We start from the raw sequence: 27,513 nt of genomic DNA on the forward strand, positions 1-27,513 counted from the left end.
ACTGCATTTTGTTTTTTTTTTAACTTTATTTTATTTTTTTATAAGTACCGCGCGCTAACCGATTGCGCCACTGGAGCTCCGTATTTTATTTTTTTAAAATATATTTTATTGATTTTTTACAGAGAGGAAGGGAGAGGGATAGAGGGTTAGGAACATCGGTGAGAGCGAAACATCGATCAGCTGCCTCCTGCACACTCCCTACTGGGAATGTGCCCGCAACCAAGGTACATGTCCTTGACCGGAATTGAACCTGGGACCCTTGAGTCTGCAGGCTGACGCTCTATCCACTGAGCCAAACCGGTTAGGGCTACTACTGCGTTTTTGAGTCTTACCCACCATCTTCCACTCTCTGAGATCTGTTCATGAAATGTTTCTCTGTGGAATCACTGCTAATCTCTATTAGTGGTATGGTCTTTACTTACTATAGTTTCTTAGTAAAATATAGTAACTTGAATAGAGCGAGAAAGCTACTTCATTTTTTAGTAAACTATTTACCAACACAATTAAAAAAAATACACACACGTGTGTGTATTGATTTCAGAGAGGAAGGGAGAGGGAGGGAGAGAGGGAGAAGGAGAGAGAGGGGGGCGGGAGAGAGAGAGAGAAACATCAATGATTAGAGAGATTCATTGATCTGCTGCCTCCTGCACGCCCCCTACTGGGGATTGAGCCCGCAACCCAGGCACATGCCCTTGATCGGAATCGAACTGGGGACCCTTCAGTCCTTAGGCCGATGCTCTATCCACTTAGCTAAATCAGCTAGGGCCCAACACAATTTTTATGAACTTTTAAAAAGTTACAGAAATGTGCTCGTGGTAAAACAGATTCATACAGGATATGAAAAAGTAGATAGGACCCACATGCATATTCTTTTTTCCAGCTTGCCTTTTGTACTGTTTGGCAGCACTTTAAAGTATTATTTTGGAATTGAACTCTAAGTAATGATTTTGAAGAAAGTTTTGAATTAAATATTATAAGTTCATTATTAAATTACAATATCTGATATTGCTACATGTATTGTGATATATTCTCGGGGTAAGTAATATATTATTAGTACTGATGAGCTAGTTTTAAGTTTAGATGAATAAGACATATAATATGGTAGATAGCAGGTTAAACCATATAAAATTGTAATTTTGTAGTAGTTCTAATATCAGCACTTTCAACCTAATACTTTATCTTCATCCCTATTATAGGATGAACTGAGTTTTTTTTTCTTATTAACATTTGAATTAAAAGGGAAGATGGAAACTTTAGGAAGAATACATACAAATCATGTGATTTGCTTAATTAATAAAATCAGGTTGACAAGAAATTTCTGTATTAGTTTGTCTTGGACTCTTACCTAAAGAGAGAAAGTCGTCCCACAAGTGAAAAACAGTTATTTCTTGTTAACCCATATTCAGATTATCTACAGCAGATTTGAAAAAGAAAATTTTCTTTTTCATTTGGCATATCAGCCTTATGCGCGGGAATGTGCATTAGTTTTAAAAAACAAAGCAGAAGCCCTTGAGTCTAGGAAGGTAATCTATTGGGAGGAAAAGCCCTGTAGTGTATGGTATAGTCAGAATACAGCATACCTTTGGGTTATCTGTTACTTGTATTAGCTGGAAAGTAGCTTTCTCTTATTAAGGTGAGCCATTAAATTGTAGTTTAGGTGCTACTCAAAGCATCGTTGGTATCCTCTGGTGGCATGTTAGAAATGTAGATTCAAGCCCTACCTTAGATCTCCTGAAGCAGAATCTCCACTTTTAACAAGATTGAAAGGAGATTTGTAAGTACATTAAAGTTTGAGAAGTGCTGTTATAGATCATGAGTGTCATTGGCACCCCAGTAACCAGTGTCATAGTATTATCACAGTAAAGGCTTGTTGAATTTAATGCATGTAGTTGACTGGTTCTAGGTTCAGAACATGAAGTATTTTAGGAGGATAGTAATAACAATAATCAAGCAGAAGCTAACAATTTCTTTGTAATTCTTTGATAGCTATCTGGGAATCACAAAATTACCCATCTGTCCCTTCAAATGTATCTTGAGTCTGATTCTACTCATGCTGGATGGTTGAGTAGAGGTCTTGTGATCCTGTGTGCGTGTGTGCGTGCGTGTGTGTGTGTGTGTGTGTGTGTGTGTAAATATACAAGTCAACAATGGTATTACAAATTAAAGAAGTAATTTGATTTTATGAGTTGAGGAGGATACATAATTGATAGTGTAATGTACAAAATAAGTAAAAATAAAGTAATTTGTATTCAGGGAGGTTAAAGTTTCAATCTAGTAGAAAATAAGAAAGGGACATAGAAAAGTTATTAGTGTTCAAATATAAATTAAACACAACTACATGTTGTTTACAAGAGATAAACCTAAAATATAAGGAGATAGAAAGGTTGAAAATAAGATATACCATGCAAAGATTAATAGAAAATTTGGTGTAGCTATACTAATTTCAGACAGAGTAAAAAACATTATTGGAAATAGAGAGGAGCAGAATTTTTTCATCAGAAAGGTATAACTCTAAATGTATGTAATCTAATAACATAACTGAAATGGGAGATTTATAATACACCTCTCTTGCTAACTGATAGAACAAGATGAGAGCAGAAATAGAAACAACATATAAGAGGATAATTAATAAACCTTTCATTAGACTGATCACAAAGAACGAGAAGGCCTCATTAACCAATCTTGAGTTGAAAAGGGATATCACTACAATTATACCTTCCTAGATCAAAATGCTTATGAAAGGATACTATGAAGAACTTGATGCTAGTATATTTAAAATTTAGATGAAGTAGACATACTATTAAAAAAATACAACTTACTAAAACAGACACCAGGAAATACAAAATCTGAATAGTTCTATTATATAAATAATAACTTTTAATTGAAAAATCTTCAAAGAAAACTCCAGGTCCACATGGTTTCGCTAGTAAATCTACCACAAAAGGATAACCAGGAATCCAAAGGTGGTTCAACATTCACAACTCAGTCAATGTTTTTCATCACATTAGCAGTAAATCTGAAAACTCATGTCATTTCATTGGATGCAGAAAAAGCATTTAATAAAATTCAGTATCCATTTGTGGGGAAGAGTTTTTGGCAAACTAGGACTAGAAGGGAACATCATTACTCTGAAAACGGTTATCAATTAAAAACCTACAGCAACCACAGTACTGGAGAAATGTTGAAAGCTTTCTCTCTGCGACTGGGACAGAGACAGTGGTGCTTCTCTCTTCTTCTAACACCGTTCTAGAGGTCCCAGCAAGTGGAATAAGGGAAAGGGAAGAATAAGGATTGGGAAGGAAAAAATCAAACGGTTTAAAGTGCCCAGTAGTGCTAGTAGCTACTTATTAGATAATGCAGATCAACCCATCATGGCAGAAAATTCTGATGAACAGTGCTGTTCAGTAGAGACAACGTAAGTCCAACCAAAATCCCAACATGGGTTCATTTGTTTTTGATGAGATGATTCTAAAACATATATGGACATGCAAAGGGATAAGAATAGCTAAAACATTCTTAAAGAATAAAATTCTCTACTAAATATTAAAACTTCTAAAATGATCATAATTTAGACAGTGTCTGGTTTTTGTACAAAGATCTAAGAAATCTAGTTAAGTCTGTATCCAGTAGAACAGAATAGAGAATCCAGAAACAGATCCAAGCATGTATGGACATGTGATTTATGACAAAGATGGCATTGCAGAGCAGTGGGGAAAGTTTGTTTTTTTAATCATTGCTTTGGGGTCAATTGGATGTTTATTTTTGGGGAAAATAAAATTCAAGAGCATTGCCCATCTAGATGTGAATGGTAAAATCCGACTTGTAGAAGAAAACAGAATTTTTTCATGTCTCTGGCGTAAGGAAAGATTTAATCAGACACCAGAAGTTCTAATTCTAAAGCAAAAGTGTTAAGAGATTGTGTTAATTGAAAAACACCATTAAGAGAATGACGATGCAGATCATCTCTAAGCAATAAGATGTTCATCACATCTAACATGTTTAAAAATAGAAACTTTTTAATTTTAGAAATTTTGTGAAAAAGTTTTTTGATAGAAAAATGGTAAAGAAAGTCTTAATAGGCATTTCACATAAGTGGATATCCAAATGGCCAGTAAATAAATGAAAAGATGCTCATAGTCACCAGAAAAATACAAGTTAAAATCTCAGTGGGCACTACACATCTCCTGTAATGACTGAAATTAGAAAGGCTGATGATTCAAGTATTGGTGTAAGAGTGGAGCAGAGGTAATTTTCATAAACTAGTGGAAAAACAGATTGAATTTTTAAAAAACTGGAAAAACAACAGAACAGCATCTCTGTGTATACCAAAGACACTTAACAGTCTTCCTAGTGGCAGTATTCATACTAACTCTGAAGTGGAAATAATCCAAATGTCAATCAAAAGTAGAATGGATAAACAAATTGTCATATGTTCAAATAATTGGATACTATAAAGTAATGATAATGAACAAACCAGCCTATGAACATGTCATTAAGTGTAGAGACCAATTTATATAAAGTTAAAACGAATCTGGTTTTGGAGATCAAGATACTAACTTTGGGGAAGAGGGAATTTGGATTGATTGGGAAGGGTCATTGAGTAGTGTGGGGAGGCGTTGCAAGGATGATGGCCATTCTTTTTTTTTCTTGACACACAGGCTCAATTGATGACAATTGTTTGTTATGTACTAATGACTTTTGCACTTTTTCTGCATCTATATATATATTTATAATAATAAAAGCATAATATGCTAATTAGACCGGACAGCCGAACGACCTTCTGGATGAAGCCGGGGCTGTGAGGGCCAAGGCAAGCCGCCGCAGCTGCGAGGGCCAAGCCCCTTGCACGAATTTCGTCGTGCAGTGGTCTAGTCCTATATAATAAAAGGGTAATATGCAAATCGACTGAATGGCGGATCGACCGGTCACTACGATGCGCACTGACCACCAGGGGGCAGACGCTCAACACAGGAGCTGCCCCCTGGTGGTGGTCAATGGGCTCCCACAGGAGCACTGCTCAGCCACAAGCCAGACTGATGGCTGGTGAGCACAGCGGCCCACCTTCGCCGCAGCGCTAAGGATGTCTGAATGCTGGCGGGCCTAAGCTGGCAGTCCGACATCCCCCGAGGTCTCCCGGACTGCAAAAGGGTGAGCTGAGGCCCCCCCACCCCACCCCCCATGCATGAATGTTGTGCACCGGGCCTATCTATCTATCTATCTATCAATCAAAGCCTAAGCGACTGTTATGACCGAACAACTGGAACAAGTCGACCAGTCACTATGATGCGCGCTGACCACCAGGGGGCAGACGCTCAACGCAGGAGCTGCCCGCTGTTGGTCAGTGCTCTCCCATAGCCAACCTCTCATGGTCAGCCAACCTTCCCTGGTCCCTTCCCCGACCAGCGAACATCCCGCAGTCCCTCCCTTGCCCCTTCCCTTGTCTGGCAGCTGGCAGGCCCCGGCCGGCCCAGCCCTGATCGGGACTGGGCGAGACAGCCTGATAGGCCCTGATCGCCAGCCAGGACTAGTGACCTCACCCATGCACAAATTTCATGCACCAGGCCTCTAGTCCTATATAATAAAAGCCTAATATGCAAATTGTTTGATCGGGAGTTCACTGCTTGCTATGATGTGCACTGATCACCAGGGGGTGGTGTGGAACATTGCGGGCGACGCTGGCCCCTATGGGCCCCCACGAGAGCAGGACTGTGGCGGGATGGTGGAGCAGGTGAGCGGGCGGCGCCAGGCCAGCCATGTTCACTGCATCTCCACGTGGGGACTCAGGCAAAAATGGCTGGGGCGGGGGAGGGTGGGGGGGGGGAATGGGGGCACAGGGGCCCTGGTGCTGCCCAGAGCCCAGAGGTCAGCTGGGACCTGCCCTTCCGTGACAGACGCTTGTGCTTCGATTGTTGGCCAGTCCTAGGGACTGCACCCATGTACAAATTTTGTGCACTGGGTCTTAGTATTATAATAAACTGGAGGCCTGGTGCACGAATTACGTACAGGTAGCGGTCGATTTGGGGCCGTGCTGGCGGGGGAGCAGGGGGCGCGTGATTGGGGCCCGGATCAGGCTGGTTAGCTGCTGCAGTGCATGTCATAGCCACCAGTCGTTCTGGTTGTTGTGGTCATTGTGCTGTTCTGGTTGCTGGGCTTTTACATGTATAGATAAGTTTATGGTATATAATAATGGCATTGATAATAGAAACAGAAGTAATATTTTAAACAGTGCTTTTTATATACCAGGTTCTATTCTGCATGTCTACTTGTGGTGTCCATTTAAACTTCATAACAAACCTCAGGGATTAGGGTTAGTGTTATAATACATCTGCTTCATAGATAAGGAAACTAAGATCCAGAGTGGTTAAGTTATTTACCATTCAGGGCCTCAGTCTTTTTACTGTTTACTTATAAGAGCTATTTATACCCCTCCCCCCCCCTTTTTTTTACAATGCAGATTTAAAGCCTCCTTTCCCCCCATTATTTGACATGTAGGTTTCCAGTTTTTTGCTGTTACAAACAGTGCTAAGATAAACATTTTTTTCTTACTATCTTCGTGCACATTATCAGTCACTTCCTTAGGATAAATTTCTGATTTTTTTTTAAACTGAACAAAGTTGCTCCACATAATTATACTGAGTATTTTTTATAATGAGTAATGAAATGTTTAGAAAAGTTATCTCGTCTACCATCACAGTTACATTGTCATCTTACGTATTCAGCAGATATTTATTATGTACTATGGGTCAGCCAAGCCCCTGATGCTGTAGTGGAGGGAGACAAGCTAAGGTCTAAAAGCAGTAAGTACTAAGGCAGGTGGTAGTAAAGTTCATAGGGTGGGAGATTGAGATTTGCATTTTAGAAAGTCACTAGTCGTGTTATTGAAGAAATGCCAATTTGCAGGTGGGCATAGTAAAGAAGAATAACTGTTAGGAATCTATTTAGTCATCTAAGCGAGGCATAGGGTAATGGAGATGCAAGGAAGAGGTGGTGTTGATGTCTTCTATGGGAAGGTTATATTGGAGTGTTCTATGGGAGGTGGAATCAGCAAGATTGGGTGGCTGTTTGCTTGAGGTGGCCGATGGAGAAGACTAGCAGACTCCCAGAGCTTTGAGTCTTGTGGCCTGGGCGGGAGACAGGTCACCCACTGTGGGAGGAAATAGGAGTGAAACTTACGTTGGGGAAAGATCAAGCTTTGTTTTCCTCAGTGTATAGCGTCTGTGAGCATTCACGTAGAGATTGAGTGCTCCGCTGGAAGGGGCACTGTCTCATCTTCCTTTACTGTACAGTACTGTAATTGCAGCTGATATGGAGCCATTCAGGAATTGCCAGAGCTGTTCTCAGTACTTTACATGTATTAAATAAAACACTTAACCTTCACCACAGCCTTTTGAGGTAGATATTGTCATTATCAGGAAATTAGGTGTATAGGTATCTCATTTAAACTTCACAACAAACCTAAAGGAATAGGTAAATGTGGAGCTGGAGTTTCAAACTGCGTGGCTGAGAATCCGTGCTCGTCATTCTTGGGCCAATGCTGTTGTAAGTCTCAAGAAATGCAGACTTCAGGAAAAGTACCCTGGTGCCGGCCAGTGTTCTGTCGTGGTGGGAGATGGCTGTTTTATTCAGGGAGACAAGCACAAGTGTGCTGGTCCAGAGTTTGCTGACCAGGGTTTTACCTTTGCCTTTAGGCTTCAGTCTGTGATAGCAAGTTTGCTTGAATATAAGAAGGTTTTTCCCTCTTTAAGTAACTTTTATTAGTTAGCTGCCAAATACTTTTAGAGACCCAAAATGTTTCTCGTTCATTTCTACAATAAACATCATGATCATGGATGGTCCTCGCCTACCTGTGGGATAACGATTGATCATTCATTGTGATAAGTTTGCCAGGTCTAGGTTCTCTTAGGAAGAGTCCAGAGAAATCAGCATTCCGTGGAGTCGTTTTTGTGCATTATGCTCACCCTTTAATTACCTGTGCAGTGGTGAGCACCATGAGAACAAATCTTTCACCTGGTTTGGGCGCTGCTGCGGATATTGATTGCCACACACCTGCCAGGGGCAAAGCAGCATCTTAGCCGTGTTCTTTTGAATTGGTTTCTCAGGAGCCCCATCCATTGGAGAGGCCCTTCAGAACGCGGCACTATTTACATAACTTACGGTTCTCAGTTGATGAAAATCTCATATGTGAAAATAAATATTAAAGATTATTCCTATTGCTTTATTAAAAAACTAAGATTTTTCTCAATACAGATTTATAGATACTCATTTGATTACTGTATTTTATACTAAAACTGTTGTGTTGAGTGATATATCGTTTGTAGTTTTAGAGGTTTTTAACGTCATTGAACACCCTGAAGTACTCATTTCAAGAACTATCAGAGAGGTCTGAAGATACAAGCACCAGGCTCCGAGTACATCCTGTCACCAACCCTCCCTTGTCTTCTCGCAGGAGGAGAGACTTCAGCATGCAAACCTTCATCTGTTCGGCTTGCACCGTCATTTTCATTCCATGCTGCTGGCCTTCAGATGGCTGGACAGATGCCCCATTCACATCAGTACAGTGACCGTCGCCAGCCAAACATAAGTGACCAGCAGGTTTCTGCCTTATCTTATTCTGACCAGATTCAGCAACCTCTAACTAACCAGGTAAGTTCATGACACATCAAAGCAATTTGTTGGAATGGTAGTTTATTCCTTAAAATGGTAAATAGGCAAAATGCTTTAATGGTTTTCAGTTTTACATGTCAAGTGGTTCTGGATTGACATAGTATGGTGTTAAGAAGTTTGCATTTAAAGAGTTTTTTTTTCTTCTATTTCACTTAAAACACACTGAATGTAATCACATAATCTTATTCTATGACAGGGAAGGAAAAATATTTTTCTAAAGAATATTAAAGAAACTGAAAGCTTATTTTTTGGTTTTGTTAATCCTCTCATGAGGATATTTTTTCCATTGCTTGTCAGAGAGAGTGAGGGGTAGGGGGAGAGAAACATCGATGTGAGAGAGACACAGTGACTGGTTGCCTCCTGTATGTGCCCCACCGAGGGTGGGGAGTGAACCCATAACGCAGGCACTTGCCCTTGACGGGGAATCAAGCCCTCGACCCTTCAGTGCTGGGGCCGATGCTTTAACTACTGAGCAACTCTGGCCAGGGCCCAAAAGCTTATTTGTATGGAAAAGGGTGGTTAAGTAGAAAAATGTAAATTATAGGAGGACAAGTCAGAGTTCATTATAGCAAACTTACATAGCTGATGTTATGCTTTTATAAGCTACTTTAGTATGCATATATTTATAAAAATAAGGACAAAACTCCCTAAAATTAAAACAAAAATATGTAATGCAAATTAATCATGCTGTTAATTTTGATATTTAGACAGAGATTCAGCTTTTTCCATAAAATACTAAGTGCTGAAATCTCTGGATATACATACATATATATACACATATGCACGTGTATGTGTATTTTTCATGTTTTCCTGAGTTATCTGCACCCATTACATTGATTTTGCTTTTACTTTCGGAGAAGTTTTGACTAGCTATCATCTGGCAGTTTCTTTCCCCACTGGGATTGAGTCTGTGATGAGTCTGAAATGGCTGTTTTTCCATATACTTGGGCATTTGGTTTGCCATTGTTTTGTTTAGGTTGTTTAATATATCAAGTGAGGATGAAAAACTTAGAAAACTTCAAAGTATTTCTTATACTGGATTATTTCAAGGTAATGTGCTTGGCTACAGTTAAGTAATGTCATTATTAGGGGACAACCTTGTATGTATTATAATAAGATTTTGTCACTAGTTGAGGTTGATTTTTATTTATGAAATGTGCATGTGAGTAACATTCAGTTAATCAGTAAGATGAATTATGGCAGGACTAAAGAATTTTTTTATGCAGTATATTGAGAAGTTGGATGTTTGGAATTGGAGCAGTTGGTCAGAATGTTCAAGTTCGGAAAGTGTTTAATTGTATACCAGAAGAAAATTCTCTGACATCCAAAAAGTAGTAATAGCACAATGATTCAATTGCATTGTACTTTTAAGAAACAAAGTATGAAACAGTTCATTTTCCTCGGTCCCAGAGTAGCCTGTCAGGCAGTGTGCCTGTTTCTATCTGTTTCCCAGCTGATGGGACTGACTTCCTCAAGTGTGTAAGCACAGGACTCGGCTCCAGCCCAGGCGCCTTTCATCTCAGATGCAGTGCTCTTTGAGTTCCAGCACTGGCAGCTAGGAGGGCTAGGACAGATTCCAGTCCTTTCAAGTTAGTTTAAGGTTCTTGTAAGTAGGTAATTTAGCAAAGTACCTCTTTTTAGTTATAACAAATACCTTGTGGATTATTTTAAAATGAGATAATTCACTTAGTATTTTCATTTTAATCTGTAAAATACTTTTAAAGATTTATATAAGATTGTCTTAAGTATAATATTCATATTCAATATTTGTAATATAAAATAATATTCAGCCCAATATATCTGCTAAGCACCACAGATTTGTGAACCTAATAAGGCAGTCAGATAGAAGACATTTTTCCTAGAACTGAAGTGTAAACCACTAAAACTGGGTGCTGCTGTGGTATGTTCTACAAGTCATAAAACATGGGTTCAAGTTTTTATTGTCTGAGCTGGTTGTATGCCTTGAATCAGGTCACCTGGACTCTTCTATCTGTTACTCGAATGTAAGATTGGGACCTTAGACTAGGACAACCCCCGCCCACACCACCACCTTCTAGCTCTAAACTTCTATAATTTCATTATTAGATTTCATTTTTTTCTTGTTAATCATCGTGTCAGTGTCTTTTAAATAAGATTTATTGTAAAACAAATTGAAAGGAGCTAACTTTAACATTTTATTTTTGGTAGTTAATGTTTCATACAAGTTTACACAGTTTTGTTCAAAAGATAAATTTAGGAAACGAGAAATGTAGTAAAGGCAAGTGTAGGAAAGTATGATTGGTGTTTGGAATGCTGAGCCTATGGGCTGTTAGGGTGTCTTTCATAGTTAAACTAAACCAGTACTTTGGATATGCGTTAAATATGCTAGTCACCTTTATTAATGGCTCTCAAAATAGCAAGAAGGTAGAATATAGTGTTTCTAATTCTGCATTATATATGAAAATATGAGATAATATAAGTAAAATGGACGGAATAGACATTAAACTAAAAAAACAAAGTTTAAGTTCTGGAACTTATTCTATGGAGTCTTTTCAGGGGAAAAAAAAGGTTGTTTTAGCTCTTGATACTGATCTCAGCAGGAGGTAGAAACTACTTTTCTTTCGCTTTGTGGTCTGTGTCTTCACACAGAAAGGTGGAGAGATGTGAGCATTGGGGGTGTGGCTTTTTCTGGGTCCCACAGCTAGATAGTTGAGGCAGCAGGAGGGTAGTATCTCATCAACTTTCCTTTCTGCAGGGAGGACAGGGGAGTGGGGTTGGGGGTGGGGGACTCGCCGCCTTCAGCTTGCTGAGCTTTTAGGTCTTCTGAGCACCATGGGCTTTCAGGGAAGAAAGAAAGGAGCTTGCCCCGTTTCTATACATTCTCCCGACTTTGTGGCTGTACAAAGCAGGAATGGAGACAGCATCACATAGGGCTGGCCTTGAGTCTTATATAAATTTGTAACTGAGTATTTGGAGAAGTTATTTTCTAGTTCTGGATTTGTGCTGAAGTGGTGAAATACAGTCTGGTCCGAAGGCTAATGTTTTTTGTAAACAGAACGCATCTGGTTTATATATACAAGTGCCCCTGAAATAGTAACTTCTGCTGCCAGAGGTGTCTAAGAAAAGTAAAATATTTAGAATCAGCCAATTGATTGGGCCTTTCAGGCAGAGTCTGGCCAGTTGTGGAAGAGGTTAGCAATATTTTGTGAAGGGCCAAGCCCATAGTATACACTCACATTGAATGCAGAAAAACATTATTACTCAGTCAGCATTACATTCATACCCAGTGTTACGTTACGATTGTGTGATCTTGGTGTTTTGAGTGAGCATAATTTGTCCTGGAAAGATGTAGTCAGTGGTGTATGCTTTTTCCAGATGTTTGAAATACCAGTGGAATTATACATTCACAATTTTGTACATAACTAATTTTAATAAGTGCGTATGCTCATTTTATTAGTATTTATTGTGCATGACATTTATTTTGCCCAACAAACAGCCTAAAAATGATTCAACCACGAGGGTAGACTTAGAGGCCTAAAAGTGATCAGGGGTTCCTGGCCTAGTGTTGTCGTTCAGAGCTGGGATGAGGTGTGAGACGGCCTCAGGCTCCTCTCCTCTCCTTACCTGCATGTGGCCCTGGCTCCAGGACTTTGTCAAGTGGTTTTACTCCAGAGGTTCAGGTTTCTCATTTGTAAAATGATTTTGTGAAACCTCACAGTGAGGCTCTACTCCAATAGTCCGAGCAGGTTCTTGCTGAGTAAATTACCGGCATGAAAATAATGCCAGGGTCTTAAAAAATAAAAAGGAAATAAGCTAAGGGAAATCTCTTATTACCTTAAATGCTTATAGCGTTCATTCACATAAAAATAATTGACCTGCTTAGTACTGATACTGTCTATCATTAAAGTAAGTCTTCAAGGAACAGTGTGAGAACCCCGCTCGGGATGGCGAGTGGTGGTGACTGTGGCTGTACCTGTATTTATATTTAGAAAAAGAAAACTGTGTATTAGCAAAACCAATCAGATGTTCTTATTCTTACTATCTTTTCAGACAAATAGTTGGAATCACTGGGTTTTTTTTTTTCTCCTTAAACCTTATTTGGAACTTTAAGAAGTAGAGGATCATGAGAAGAGATAATTATTAACAGTAATTCTATGAATTTATCTGGATAACAACGTTTTAGAGTTTGAGTGTAGGTGCAGAAGAAACTAATGTTAATGTTGGTTTAAAAGAAAGTACCTAGGTAACTGTATGATAACTATCTTTTCATACCACAGGGATGGTGATTTTTTTTCTGTCCTGTCCACTGTCACCTTCCAACCTTCCTCCTCTGTTTTTCAAACTTGCTTAATTATCCCAAGACTCCAGATATTTCCGGGAGGTCTTGCTTGGTATGATGTAGTTACTGTCTCTCTGCCCCTCAGATTGACCTGAGTGTCCTTTGAGAGGGGCTGCATTAGCAGCTTCTGACTCCGTGGACTTCACTGGCATAAGTGCCTGTAAGAGCTGGAGAGGAACCCCGGGAGAGCTAGTGGTGGTGACTATAGGTACCTTCATGTAATTCATTGGGTTTGAGGATCTATTGATTGCAAAAGGCCTGTTGGGAACCCTAGTGGGGCACGAACAGCAGGTTAGGATGTGCTAGTTGCAGTGTTCCTGTCTAGCAGGAAACTCATAGTTGAACTCTGACTGCCTATTGGATGATGAAAGAGACGTGGCTTACGGTTGGGGATGGGAGGAGTGAATGGAGTTTGGTTGAAATGAGGTTTTTAAAAGAAAGTTTCATTAGCTGTAAGGTGTCCTGTGGAACTTGTTTGTGGTCAGCTCCTATTGTAATCATAAGTAAGGATATTGATAGGTATTATGGATCCATTTGTTTAGTCAAATATTTATTAAACACCTACTGTGTGCCAGGCACTGTTTGAGGCAAAGGGAATACAGTATTGAACTTCTTGCCCTTATGGAGGTTTCCCTTGTAGTGGAAGGAAAAGGGGAAAAATAACGAAGACCAGTAAGTGTGTAATCTGTCTGATGGTCCTGAGTGCTGCGGGGAGTCACAGAGCAGGGAAAGCGGGAAAGGGGAGCAGTGGGGGACATGTTGTACTCAGTTGTGTTAAAGAAATGAGAGCAGATTTCAGCCTTGCTGACAGGGCAGATGCTTGTCAGAGGGCAGAGTCTCCTGTTGGGAGCTGTACTTCTGCAGCACCAAGCCCCGGTCCTCCTCCGCGGCCAGCTTCGTGATGCCAACTGCGAGTCTTGAATGAGGCCAGGTTTCAGGAGTCATTCAGAAGCGGTTTTTCATTGGGCTAGTTGTATGGTAGAGAAGCCCTCTTGGGCAGCACTTCGCGAGTCTCTTAAACCAGGGGTGTCTCTATAATCCCACTGTTTAATATGGGGAACAGGATTGAAGCCTTGGGCAGCTGGGCATTTATCTGCTAATTTCACTGATTCGTTCCAGTGGTTGTCTTCAGTGGAATCTGTTGAAAGAAATAAGAGAGAACATAAAATCATCTAATGTAGATGCCTTTTTAAAAGATACATATACACAGGATACAGAAGAGGGCATTTATACCAGTACAGTAAAGTTAAAGTGCTAGTCTTTTCTGTCTATTTAAGGTGATGCCTGATATTGTCATGTTACAGAGGCGGATGCCCCAAACCTTCCGTGATCCAGCAACTGCTCCGCTGAGAAAACTCTCTGTTGACTTGATCAAAACATATAAACATATTAATGAGGTAAGACTATTGATTTATTATAACAGCATCTCTCTTGCAATAGAATAGGGAAAAAGTTATTTTGTGACCTATTTAAACATGCTAAACTTTTTTTTTTTTACCCCAGTGACTGTCATTTGAATGATTATTGTGAAGACTGGTAAACTAATGACTTATAGACAGTATAATTATGTAAAATAAAGAAGATATACTAACAAGGACTGCAAAAAAAATTACTTGTGGATAGCTTCCCCTTTTTTTCCAGAGTTGTACCTAATAAATGCTGAGTTATCATTTTTATAATAACTTCTCCAAAACAAGAAAGGGCAACATGAAAGCACAATGACCACTATAAAAGCATGTTTCAGTTAGAATTTTGCTTAAATTTTTATATATCTGTTTCTACTTTTGCCATGGATGTCAGGAAACTCTGAGATAGATTTAATAACTAGTTAACAGGCGCTTGGCCTAATGTATTTCTGTGTATTTCTATATTTCTGTGTTTTTAAGTTGTCTTTTTAAATTTTCTAGGTGTTCTTTTAATTGTAAGATATCTAAAAGCCTTTTTGGGTGGAAGTAGGTAGGATAAAAAACACAGCATTTCAAATTACTCATCTTCCAAGTTGGCTCTTTGCCACCAAAAATGATTTTTCTAGTGTCTTAGCCCTTTGACTTGATTGGCATTTGCTGCTTAGCCTCAACTCCAGCTCCATTATTAATTATTGAGGGAGCTTTGGAGAAGAGCACATGCCTGTGCTTTCTTCCCTCTCCCAGTGTGAGTCCTATCTCTTTTCACATTGCAGCCATGTAGCTAAAAAGGTGTTCTATGGATGTATACATTTTACAGCACTTTAATGCTGCTTAATGCCGATATTAGTATGTTAATGTGACAAGATAAAATTAGAATGAATGCAATGAGGAATATTTCTGAGTTGAATATTGTACACAATTAATGTGTTATAAAGGATGTGGTGCCAAACTAGCTTTTGAATATTAAGAATATCTGATAAATTGTTAATAATTTATCAATGTCAATGTGTTAATATCTGATAAATGAAAAAGCTACTGTTAATCTGTTGTTAACAGTAACTTTGTGAAGCTTGTTTTTAAGTGTAGTGCTACCTTGTAAACTAGAGTTTTTCTAATGCTGTTCTGTGAAACCCTAATTTATAATTTTCTTAAAGTTAGTTAGCAATTACTTGGACTGTTGCCTAGTTCACCTATAATTTTTTTTATTGATCTTAGAAATTATTTTGTAAGAAAAACAGGTACAAGGAAAATAAACCAATCTGTGATCAGCCTCCAGGTTTATGGCCTTTAGTGTTGGGCGGGGGTGGGGTGGGGAGGGAAGAGGATGTTTTTCATTAATTGTTACATTATCACAGGCTTAAAAATTGAGCATGTCTCAATTAACCGTGACAAAAGGAGGGCCTTTTTATATTAGTAAAACATCAGTTTATATACAGTTAAACTTTCATTTATAAAATCTTTTGCCTTATGAAACATTGATTGCTTGCCTGCCGTATGCACCCCAACCGGGGGATGGAACCTGCAGCCTGGGTATGTGCCCTGACCGGCAATAGAACCTGCGACCCTTTGGTTCATGGGACAGTGCTCCAACAAGCTGAGCCTCACTGGCCAGGGCTAAACAGTGTAATTTTAAAGTGAACTTTATTGTAGACAATTTTCATTGGTTATGTATCAGTGTCATTCTATAATTCAAATACCACCTATAGAAAATTTTTATTTTATTTTTTGTATTTGTTATAAAGAATAAAAACTCATTAATTTCCTACTAATAGCAGATTTGTCTCTTGATATATGCTCCCCTAACCCACAATGTTTTAAGTTATACAATTAACACTATATGTTCTCATTTCAGGTTTACTATGCAAAAAAGAAGCGAAGGCACCAACAGGGCCAGGGAGACGATTCTAGTCATAAGAAAGAGCGGAAGGTTTACAATGATGGTTATGACGATGATAACTATGATTACATTGTAAAAAACGGAGAAAAGTGGATGGATCGTTACGAAATTGATTCCTTAATAGGCAAAGGTTCCTTTGGACAGGTAATGTAATGGAAAATGCTGGATTTAATAAATTTCAATTTCTTAGTGAATGATGTTGTTATACCCTTTCCTCAGTGGCATACTTTTCAATATTTGTAAGTAGATCTAAAAAATGGGTATGTATTTGGATTGTCATAGCTCTCTAAAGATAGTAAAATGTATCAGCTATCAAAATCCCTTTGGACCTTTTTTTCTTTATTTACTTTATACAGCTACCAAGTACTTACGTTACTAAGAGGTTGATTTTTATATATATAAGTATATATTTTTTATTGATTTCAGAGAGAGAAAGAGAGAGAGAAAAACATCAATGATGAGAAACTTTGATCTGTTGGTTGACTGATTCGTTCCAGTGGTTGTCTTCAGTGGAATCTGTTGAAAGAAATAAGAGAGAACATAAAATCATCTAATGTAGATGCCTTTTTAAAAGATACATATACACAGGATACAGAAGAGGGCATTTATACCAGTACAGTAAAGTTAAAGTGCTAGTCTTTTCTGTCTATTTAAGGTGATGCCTGATATTGTCATGTTACAGAGGCGGATGCCCCAAACCTTCCGTGATCCAGCAACTGCTCCGCTGAGAAAACTCTCTGTTGACTTGATCAAAACATATAAACATATTAATGAGGTAAGACTATTGATTTATTATAACAGCATCTCTCTTGCAATAGAATAGGGAAAAAGTTATTTTGTGACCTATTTAAACATGCTAAACTTTTTTTTTTTTACCCCAGTGACTGTCATTTGAATGATTATTGTGAAGACTGGTAAACTAATGACTTATAGACAGTATAATTATGTAAAATAAAGAAGATATACTAACAAGGACTGCAAAAAAAATTACTTGTGGATAGCTTCCCCTTTTTTTCCAGAGTTGTACCTAATAAATGCTGAGTTATCATTTTTATAATAACTTCTCCAAAACAAGAAAGGGCAACATGAAAGCACAATGACCACTATAAAAGCATGTTTCAGTTAGAATTTTGCTTAAATTTTTATATATCTGTTTCTACTTTTGCCATGGATGTCAGGAAACTCTGAGATAGATTTAATAACTAGTTAACAGGCGCTTGGCCTAATGTATTTCTGTGTATTTCTATATTTCTGTGTTTTTAAGTTGTCTTTTTAAATTTTCTAGGTGTTCTTTTAATTGTAAGATATCTAAAAGCCTTTTTGGGTGGAAGTAGGTAGGATAAAAAACACAGCATTTCAAATTACTCATCTTCCAAGTTGGCTCTTTGCCACCAAAAATGATTTTTCTAGTGTCTTAGCCCTTTGACTTGATTGGCATTTGCTGCTTAGCCTCAACTCCAGCTCCATTATTAATTATTGAGGGAGCTTTGGAGAAGAGCACATGCCTGTGCTTTCTTCCCTCTCCCAGTGTGAGTCCTATCTCTTTTCACATTGCAGCCATGTAGCTAAAAAGGTGTTCTATGGATGTATACATTTTACAGCACTTTAATGCTGCTTAATGCCGATATTAGTATGTTAATGTGACAAGATAAAATTAGAATGAATGCAATGAGGAATATTTCTGAGTTGAATATTGTACACAATTAATGTGTTATAAAGGATGTGGTGCCAAACTAGCTTTTGAATATTAAGAATATCTGATAAATTGTTAATAATTTATCAATGTCAATGTGTTAATATCTGATAAATGAAAAAGCTACTGTTAATCTGTTGTTAACAGTAACTTTGTGAAGCTTGTTTTTAAGTGTAGTGCTACCTTGTAAACTAGAGTTTTTCTAATGCTGTTCTGTGAAACCCTAATTTATAATTTTCTTAAAGTTAGTTACCAATTACTTGGACTGTTGCCTAGTTCACCTATAATTTTTTTTATTGATCTTAGAAATTATTTTGTAAGAAAAACAGGTACAAGGAAAATAAACCAATCTGTGATCAGCCTCCAGGTTTATGGCCTTTAGTGTTGGGCGGGGGTGGGGTGGGGAGGGAAGAGGATGTTTTTCATTAATTGTTACATTATCACAGGCTTAAAAATTGAGCATGTCTCAATTTACTAATATAAAAGGAGGGCCTTTTTATATTAGTAAAACATCAGTTTATATACATTTAAACTTTCATTTATAAAATCTTTTGCCTTATGAAACATTGATTGCTTGCCTGCCGTATGCACCCCAACCGGGGGATGGAACCTGCAGCCTGGGTATGTGCCCTGACCGGCAATAGAACCTGCGACCCTTTGGTTCATGGGACAGTGCTCCAACAAGCTGAGCCTCACTGGCCAGGGCTAAACAGTGTAATTTTAAAGTGAACTTTATTGTAGACAATTTTCATTGGTTATGTATCAGTGTCATTCTATAATTCAAATACCACCTATAGAAAATTTTTATTTTATTTTTTGTATTTGTTATAAAGAATAAAAACTCATTAATTTCCTACTAATAGCAGATTTGTCTCTTGATATATGCTCCCCTAACCCACAATGTTTTAAGTTATACAATTAACACTATATGTTCTCATTTCAGGTTTACTATGCAAAAAAGAAGCGAAGGCACCAACAGGGCCAGGGAGACGATTCTAGTCATAAGAAAGAGCGGAAGGTTTACAATGATGGTTATGACGATGATAACTATGATTACATTGTAAAAAACGGAGAAAAGTGGATGGATCGTTACGAAATTGATTCCTTAATAGGCAAAGGTTCCTTTGGACAGGTAATGTAATGGAAAATGCTGGATTTAATAAATTTCAATTTCTTAGTGAATGATGTTGTTATACCCTTTCCTCAGTGGCATACTTTTCAATATTTGTAAGTAGATCTAAAAAATGGGTATGTATTTGGATTGTCATAGCTCTCTAAAGATAGTAAAATGTATCAGCTATCAAAATCCCTTTGGACCTTTTTTTCTTTATTTACTTTATACAGCTACCAAGTACTTACGTTACTAAGAGGTTGATTTTTATATATATAAGTATATATTTTTTATTGATTTCAGAGAGAGAAAGAGAGAGAGAAAAACATCAATGATGAGAAACTTTGATCTGTTGCCTCCTGCTGGCCCCCTACTGGGTATACAGCCCAAAACCCAGGCATGTGCCCTGACCAGGAATCGAACCGTGACCTCCTGGTTCATAGGTCGATTCTTGCCATTGAGCCACACCAGCTGGCACTGAGAGGTTGATTTTAATCATGAATATGGGCCTGCCGTTCATATGGGCTTTGTGTAGTCTATGGCTGATTCTCCATTATGAATGCTAGAGATAATTACCCCTGTCTGATATTCCTCCTCAAGGAGCAAAGAATTATTATTTTTAGCTGGCACAGCAGGTGCCCTCTCACTTTTTGGAGGCTTGGAAAGCCAAGGGCTATGCCTGGGTTTTTCTCTCAACTCATCTTCTGACTTTATCAAGCCTCCTCTTCCAGCCCTCACAGCATTCAGCATTGCTCAGAGTGTGATGGGCTCAGTTGGATGCTCTGAGAGGATCATTTGGGGATCTTCTATCAGGAACAACAAGGAATTTGGGAACTCCAAGGAAACTGTTTTTTTCTTTTCATTCCTGGCCTCTTTCTTTACCCATTACTCTCCCTTTCTCACCTGCCCGCCCAGCCCCAATACAAAGCACAAAAACCTAAATACAGTAGTCTCTTTCATTAGCTGTGTTCAGACCAATAGCTAACCAGTCTTCCTCCTCGCACTTTTAAAAAGCGTTTTCTGTGGCTGTGGCTCCCCCATCTCTTTGCACTTGTAAATTCTATCTCACTGAGTCACAGAGCTCTGTTTTGTTTGAGGTGTGATTTACTGTTAATCCCAGAATATTTATCTTGCAACCTTTGTGCTATGAGTCAGTCATTCACGTGCATTCCAATTACTTCTTTTGACTTCTTAATGATGAGGCTAGAAGGGGTCTCAAAATGACTCATCCTGAATTACCTTTTAAAATTTTATTTTGTTGGTTTTTTGTTTTTCTTTAACTATGGAACCTGCATGCATTTACTTACCTCTTCCTACCTTGAGAGAAAGTAAGATATACCTCTTTTTAATCTGTGTGGAACAAATTTGTCATTTGTCATTCTTATGCTTAGGACAGAAAGTATACTGTAGGCCATTAGCAGCCATGGGTGTAGACCCAGAAAAATCTACACTATTAAATAAGCTTGTAAAGGAAACATGAGCAAGATTGTTAGAAGACCTTCGAAGCTTCGGTGTGGCTTTGCCAGGCCCTGATGTTCCATTTATATGTCTGCCCCTTCCATGATTTCAAGGAATCTTAGTGATTTTACATAATGCAGGGGCTTTTCCCTTGATTTGTAACCTTGTTTTCTTCTTAGTCATAGGTATTTCAGTGTGTAGGGAGTCCCTCTTTTATTAAAGCACTAGAGACCCAGTGCACGAATTCGTGCACCAGTGGGGTCCCTCGGCCTGGCCTGCAGGATCGGGCCAAAACTGGCTCTCTGACATCCCCCAAAGGGTCCTAGATTGTGAGAGGGTGCAGGACAGACCGAGGGACCCCACTGGTGCACAATAGAGGCCAGAGAGGGATGCGGGAGGTTGGCCAGCTGGAGAGGGACCATGGGAGGGCTCCAGGGTGTGTCCGGCCCGTCGTGCTCAGTCCCGATTGGCCGTACCCCAGCAGCAAGCTAACCTACTGGTCAGAGCGTCTGCCCCCTGGTGGGTCAGTGCATGTCATAGCTAGCAGTTGATGAGTGGCCTTATATCATTAGCATATTATGCTTTGATTGGTTGAACAGATGACTGGACACTTAGCATATTAGGCTTTTAGTATATAGGATTATTTGTTTTGTTAGAAGCAGCTTCTGTTTCTCAAAGTTTCTTAAGGAAAGTTACTTCTGAAACCAGCTTTTGAGAGTGATTCTCAACACCTTCGATTCAGGGATTGTTGTCTCCACCTTGAAAATTACACCAATGTGTAAGCAGTTGCTATCAACAGGATTTTTTTTACTTGTGTGACGTCCACCATGAAAATTATGGCCAAGTAGCCTACTCTATAAACTTCGTTTTCCGTAAATACTCAGTCTCTGAGCTCAGAGTGATGTTTTCTTCCTCTTTCACTTTAATTTTCTTCTACTCTAATTCTGTAAACCTGTGAAAATGTAGGCCTCTTTGACATAAAACTTCACTTCACCAGGTCTGATTGATGCCTCTCTTATATGCTGTGGTGTGCTCAGGTTCAGGACCTGCCACTCACCAGATAATGTCCTCCATTGTCTCGGTTAGACTTTCTCTGAAGTCTCTGCCAGATCCTTGTTAAATAAGGGCTCCTTCACTTCTTTAGCCAATGGTTATCCTTATTGCATGTTGAAATTTCCCTGGGGAGCTTCGGGGGGGTGGGGGGGGAAGGACTGATGCTTAGGCTCCATACCAATTAAATCAGAATCTGTGACTGCATTCTGGGCATTGGTATTTTTAAAAACTGCCTATTAAATGTGTAATTTAGGGTTAAAAACCATTGCTTTGGCATTTAGCGGTTAACTATTTGCTAAGTCAGTAAATAGTTGGGCCCTGTTAATGGCCTTTGTCCTGGATCCTATTGGGATAGACACACTGAACTGCAACTCCTGGTGCAGGCAGTTAGTTAGTCAGGTGTTTATAGGGCAGCCTCTGCCTTAAAAGACAATACAGTGGGGCCTTGACTTACGAGTGTCCCGACTAACCAGTTTTTTGAGATACCAGCTGTCTCTCGGCCGATGTTTTGCATTGAGTTGATAGAGTAATTTGAGTTAACGAGCTCGGTCTTGGAACGAATTAAACTCGTAAGTCAAGGCCCCACTGTAGTTAGTATTTTTCAGTATTGGGTGGAACTAGAGATACTGCACTTTTTATTACACCGTTGATTTCAGCTGAGCTGTTTATATTCTGTCATGGACAATCTATTTATACTGACTGATGTAAATCCTGGAACATACATTCCATTCTCTTCTGTAATTCAGTGGTACTGAACCTAGAAAGTAGAATCACTTGTAATTCTACCTGCACCTCCAGAATTTCTGAATGTGCAGATTCTGTATAATATTATAAATATAACTTCTTTAATCAGTTATAGTTGCTATTCCTGATTAGTAGAGATAGTTTCTTTTATCTATATTGATTTCGTAATTTTTATGTAAATCTCTTTGTTAACATGAAACACATTTTTAAATGAGTAAATTTAAAATGAGACGTGTGCATGGTGATTTAGTCATGAACACTCCTTACCTTAGAACTGTTTCTCATTTTAAAACTATCAAAATTCTCTATGACATTAAGTGTATAGAGGGGTGGGCAAAAGTAGGTTTACAGTTTTGAAACACAGTTTATTCTTATATTAATTACTAGAGGCCCGGTGCACAAAAATTTGTGCACTGGGGGTGGGGGGTGGCGCCCTCAGCCTGGCCTGTGCCCTCTCGCAGTCTGGGACCCCTTGGGGGATGACTACCTGCTGGTTTAGGCCCACTCCCTGGGGAATTGGGCCTAAGCTGGCAGTCAGACATCACTCTGGCAGCCCGGGAGCCCTCGGGGGATGTCCACTTGCCAGCGGGGAGCAGGCCTAAGCTGCAGTCGGACATCTTTAGCGCTGCTGAGGAGGCGGGAGAGGCTCCCACCACCACCGCTGTACTGGCAGCCGTCAGCCTGGCTTGTGGCTGAGCAGAGCTCCCCCTGTGGGAGTGCACTGACCACCAGGGGGCAGCTCCTGCATTGAGCGTCTGCCCCCTGGTGGTCAGTGTGTGTCATAGTGACCAGTCATTCCTAGTCTTTCTGCTGTTAGGGTCAGTTTGCATATTACCCTTTTACTATATAGGACAGAGGCCTGGTGCACGGGTGGGGGCCGGCTGGTTTGCCCTGAAGGGTGTCCTGGATCAGGGTGGGAAAAACTGGTGCACGGGTGGGGGCCGGCTGGTTTGCCCTGAAGCCACACCCCCTCAGGGTGGAGGCTTCCCACTGGGGTGCCTGGCCAGTCTGGGTGAGGGGCTGAGGGCCGTTTTCAGGCTGGCCAAGCCCCCCGGCGACAGAAGCTCCCAGCCTCTCCCTTTTTTCTTTGTATTCTGGAACTTATTTACCTTCTATAGTTGAAACTTTGTTGCCTTCAGTGGAGCTCAGAGCCAGCTGGGAAGCTTGGCTTCCTCCATCACTGGAGAAACCAAGCCTCCCGCTCGCTTCAGCTCCGTGGCTGCCGGCCGCCATGTTGGTTGGGTTAATTTGCATACAGTCGCTCTGATTGGCTGGTGGGTGTGGCTTAAGGCATAGCGAAGGTGCGGTCAATTTGCATGTTTTTCTTTTATTAGATTAGATTGTATTATTTTCCATACAAACAACTGTAAACCTCCTTTTGCTCACTCCTGTATTGTGGAACTTTCCAGGTAATTTATATTTGATTTTTTTAGTGTAAACTAATTTTTATTTTATATACCTATGTTGTTATCTATGAAAATCTAATTTAAAGTTAGAAATTTATCTACATTTTTCAGGTGACTCCGAACTTTTGATATATTTTACACTAATACTTGAGATTTAAACCAGGTTTTTCTCTCATTAAAAGAATATAAAAGAATTGTCTTACAGTGTTATTTAATAAGAAAGATGAAAAACCAAAGCACTTGTTAAAATTAATTTATTTTTGAAGCAGGAAAATAGTTAATCCAATTTTTTTAAGAAAGTTATCTATTTTGTAGATATTTCAAAATACTATAAGGATGCAAAAGAAATTCAATAGAAAAGATTGATTTAAAGTGATTGTAAAGTAGTAAATGAATGATATTGAGTGGAAAGGAATAGGATCTCTTCTAAGTAGGAACGTCATGAAATGAGTTAGGTAAATGTACAATTAGGTGAATTGTAACTGCTGGGAAATTGTTGCCATTAGTGAAATAGAGAATTATTCCTCCTTTCTTCTCTTTTAGGTTGTAAAGGCATATGATCGTGTGGAGCAAGAATGGGTTGCCATTAAAATAATAAAGAACAAGAAGGCTTTTCTGAATCAAGCCCAGATAGAAGTGCGGCTTCTTGAGCTCATGAACAAACATGACACTGAAATGAAATACTACATAGGTAAACAAACAGGAGACAAAGCCTAATCCAGGCCAGAAATTTGAGTTAATGGTTATTTTCATATGAAACTATGTGGATTTTATCTTTAAAGTGGTTGACTAAAAATTCAGCTGTTTATTTCTGTTGGTGGGCATGGATTTATATAAATTACCTGATCTGGCAGTAATATGCTAAGTTTTTGGGACTGTGCATTCCAAATGGCATACAGTTTAGAAACAAACGAGAATAGTGACTTTGGGGGGCCAAGGAGGACTTAAAAGTCCCATTTGTTTGCTTTAATCATAAACATTTACCCAGAAAATCTTCTTCCTGGTAACTTTAACCATTTCTAATATAGATCAGAAATGAAAAGTAAGCTAGTATGTTTTGTTCTTAATGGTTATAGAACCACTTTTGGTATGGCTGAGTCAGGATCCCAGCTCCTCGGGCTGTTTGTAAGTTTGGCAGCATTAGAAGCTGTTGGACTTATTACAACAGAAAAGAGATAATAGCCACCATTTATTGAACTCCTATCATATTGTGCTTTTCTTCCATCTTCTCTAATAATCATAGCAGTCCTATAAGGAAAGTGGTAGAATCTTTATTCACAGGTGGTTTGTATAAAGAGTAACGATCCCCAAGGTCCCAGGCTCTGGAGATAGGATGTGACCCTACCTCTGCCTAACTCCATTTGTTACATTGTCATATGGTGTTGGGTGTGTTTTCTCTCCACGTTCAGCGTGGTTCAGGGTTCGGGGTCTGGAAGAGGAGCCGCACACAGATGAATGAAAAGAGACAAGAGATAATTTGGAAACATTGGGGAGCCAGGCGGGCAAGTCCAACTCAAGGGGAAGGACGTCCCCCGGAGCTCAGGCCTCGCCAAGCTTTTATTGACCTTGGGATAGCCCCTAGGTAGGGAGGTTCCAATGACACACAGACTAGGTCATAGCATAACCCTTAGGCAGGCAAGTTCCAGTAATAGGCAGACTATCTTATCAACAAGGATTTACTTGAGTAATTAAATGAATTAAGGTGGGAGGATTCTTCAGCTATTATTATCTAGATTAACTGGGTGGTGCACAGCTCCGACCTTTGCTAGGGTTTCAAAGGTCACCAACATTTAGGGGTCTCTGACTATGCTTCAGCTAGGGAAGACAATAATTGGTTACCCACAATATGGTGTTTTTCTTATGAAAACAAAATGAGGAGACAGAAGAATTAGGAAAATAGTGACGTCTAGGGCCGATTAGTATATGGGCGAAACATTTAATTATACATTCCTTAATGCTCTTCTTAACCAAATCTAAGATGCCAGTGATTGTGAGACGCTAATAATTTATGTGCTGCCCAGTATAAATATAAGATGCCGTCCCGTTTTATGATAGAGACCTTAGAATCAGTTAATTGTAGAAGTTCCTGTAGGTATATATCCATAGCAATTTAAGTTCAGAAATGCTGGCTTTACTTGATAAACATGAGGTTAAATTTTACTTAGCAAGCTCTTTTTTAAGAAAATGAGGGAGGACATTGTGGTGTTAATGGTTTTTTTAGTCCCCCCGAATGTGGTGGAAACAAGAGAATGTATGTTAAAGGTATAGTGTTCTGATACTCAGATTAGATTCCATTTATGAAACACCCTTCACTCCCCATTGTACAATAAAAAGAGCTTATGCTATTACTTTTTCTTCCTTGGTTTCTTCTCTTTAGATATCAGATATAATTCATAGTAATAACATTAGTATTTAAAACCTTTTTTATTCAGACTTAGTGAACATTTGCTGTTCACTATGATTATAACTTAGTATAAGGGAAGCCCATTTCCACTCAAGGGGCTTTAGAAGCACAAGAAGGACATTCTAAGGATGCTCGGCTTATAAAGTGGTATCTGGGCACGTCTTCCTCCTTCTCACTCTTGTTTCTTGTATTTTGAATGTTTGCTAAAGTTGAGAGAAAATGTTGATGTGTTATTGTAACATTTTAACCCTGCTTTATTGAAAGAAGAGATGGCAGGCATATAGTAAGTACTCAGTAAATGTTAGCTACTCAGTTCTTACATAATAACAGCGATCATTTTTGTTTTTGGTAAACTGATGAATGATCATTAATTGTTTATAAGTCATTACAGATATTCTTTTGGATGAGTTTTTAAGTTCTTTTAGGATTGTGAATGCAGTGTCGCAAGAAATTGAAGTTCTATATATATTGGAAAACAACAAATGAAGAACTTTAGAATTAGACGCAGATATACCAGTAGAGTTGATACCTTAAATTTAAGGTGTCTGAAAGTCCTATTGCTCTTTTATAACGTAAATAATTTGTTTATGTTTTGAAGTGGTTGACCAATATAGTTTACTCAGATGATTTTATAGTCTTAAGTCTTTGAACTCTTAAAAAATCTGCTTTACCATCTAGCATAATTTCTTACCTGGATTATTTAGTACCTGCCAGGGTCTGGTTAAAAGAAAATTCCATTTAGGTGTAGAACAAAGTCTTGCTAACCTTCTATCTGTTTTCCCCAAAGTTTAGTTTAAAAGCCTAACCAGGTATACTTGAGTTGGAGCATTCTTTGACAGCATCTTTAGTGCTTAGCACATTGTTGATACTCAGTGAGTGAGGACTGAGTAGGGAGGTCAAGTGGAGCTGAGTAGATTATCTTCTATTAGAAGCAGTCTAATCTCAGAGCTGCGTAGAGGGATTTTCATAATCACATTGGAATTCTGACATCAGCTACCTTTGCGTTCTTTTTGTAGCTACTGCTTTCTCATATTAAAACTTTTGCATGGACTATTTCTTGGGTGTCTTATTGTCACACGAGCTGTGTTTTTAGTTTTAAACCCATGAACTTCAGTGATTAAGAGCAGATGTTATACATTCTTATGTAATATTTAAGGATTCTTTTTATTTGCGGAGTGTTGATTTCTACTACAGACTCCTACAGAGTCATGTAGTATTCATATTGAGTTGTTTATTCTAATTTTAGATCATGTGTATCAGGAGTGATCTAAAAGCAGTATTGTTACCAGGACAACTCAATGTGTCCCCATCCTCAGGGACCAGACATAGAATACTGTCATAGTTACTCCAGATAGATCT

The 27,513-nt window shown here is 38.9% G+C and overlaps 1 protein-coding gene across 6 annotated transcripts in view; it reads left to right on the forward strand.

The window, feature by feature from the left end:
- The window catches only part of DYRK1A (dual-specificity tyrosine-(Y)-phosphorylation regulated kinase 1A), a 128,854-nt gene that overhangs the window by 81,334 nt on the left and 20,007 nt on the right, over window positions 1–27,513 (forward strand). For 4 of the 6 annotated variants that reach the window (XM_005861287.2, XM_014535648.1, XM_014535652.1 and 1 more), the window contains exons 3-6: window positions 8,447–8,643; window positions 14,260–14,379; window positions 16,241–16,429; window positions 24,294–24,441. In XM_005861287.2, coding sequence (XP_005861349.1) covers window positions 8,447–8,643; window positions 14,260–14,379; window positions 16,241–16,429; window positions 24,294–24,441 — 654 coding nt within the window. Of the gene's footprint in view, window positions 1–8,446; window positions 8,644–14,259; window positions 14,380–16,240; window positions 16,430–16,921; window positions 17,061–18,921; window positions 19,111–24,293; window positions 24,442–27,513 lie in introns of those variants that run through there. The other 2 variants (XM_014535649.1, XM_005861288.2) reach the window with 2 other exon arrangements.

The sequence above is a fragment of the Myotis brandtii genome, unplaced genomic scaffold, assembly GCF_000412655.1.
Source record: "Myotis brandtii unplaced genomic scaffold, ASM41265v1 scaffold147, whole genome shotgun sequence".
Lineage (NCBI taxonomy): Eukaryota > Metazoa > Chordata > Mammalia > Chiroptera > Vespertilionidae > Myotis > Myotis brandtii.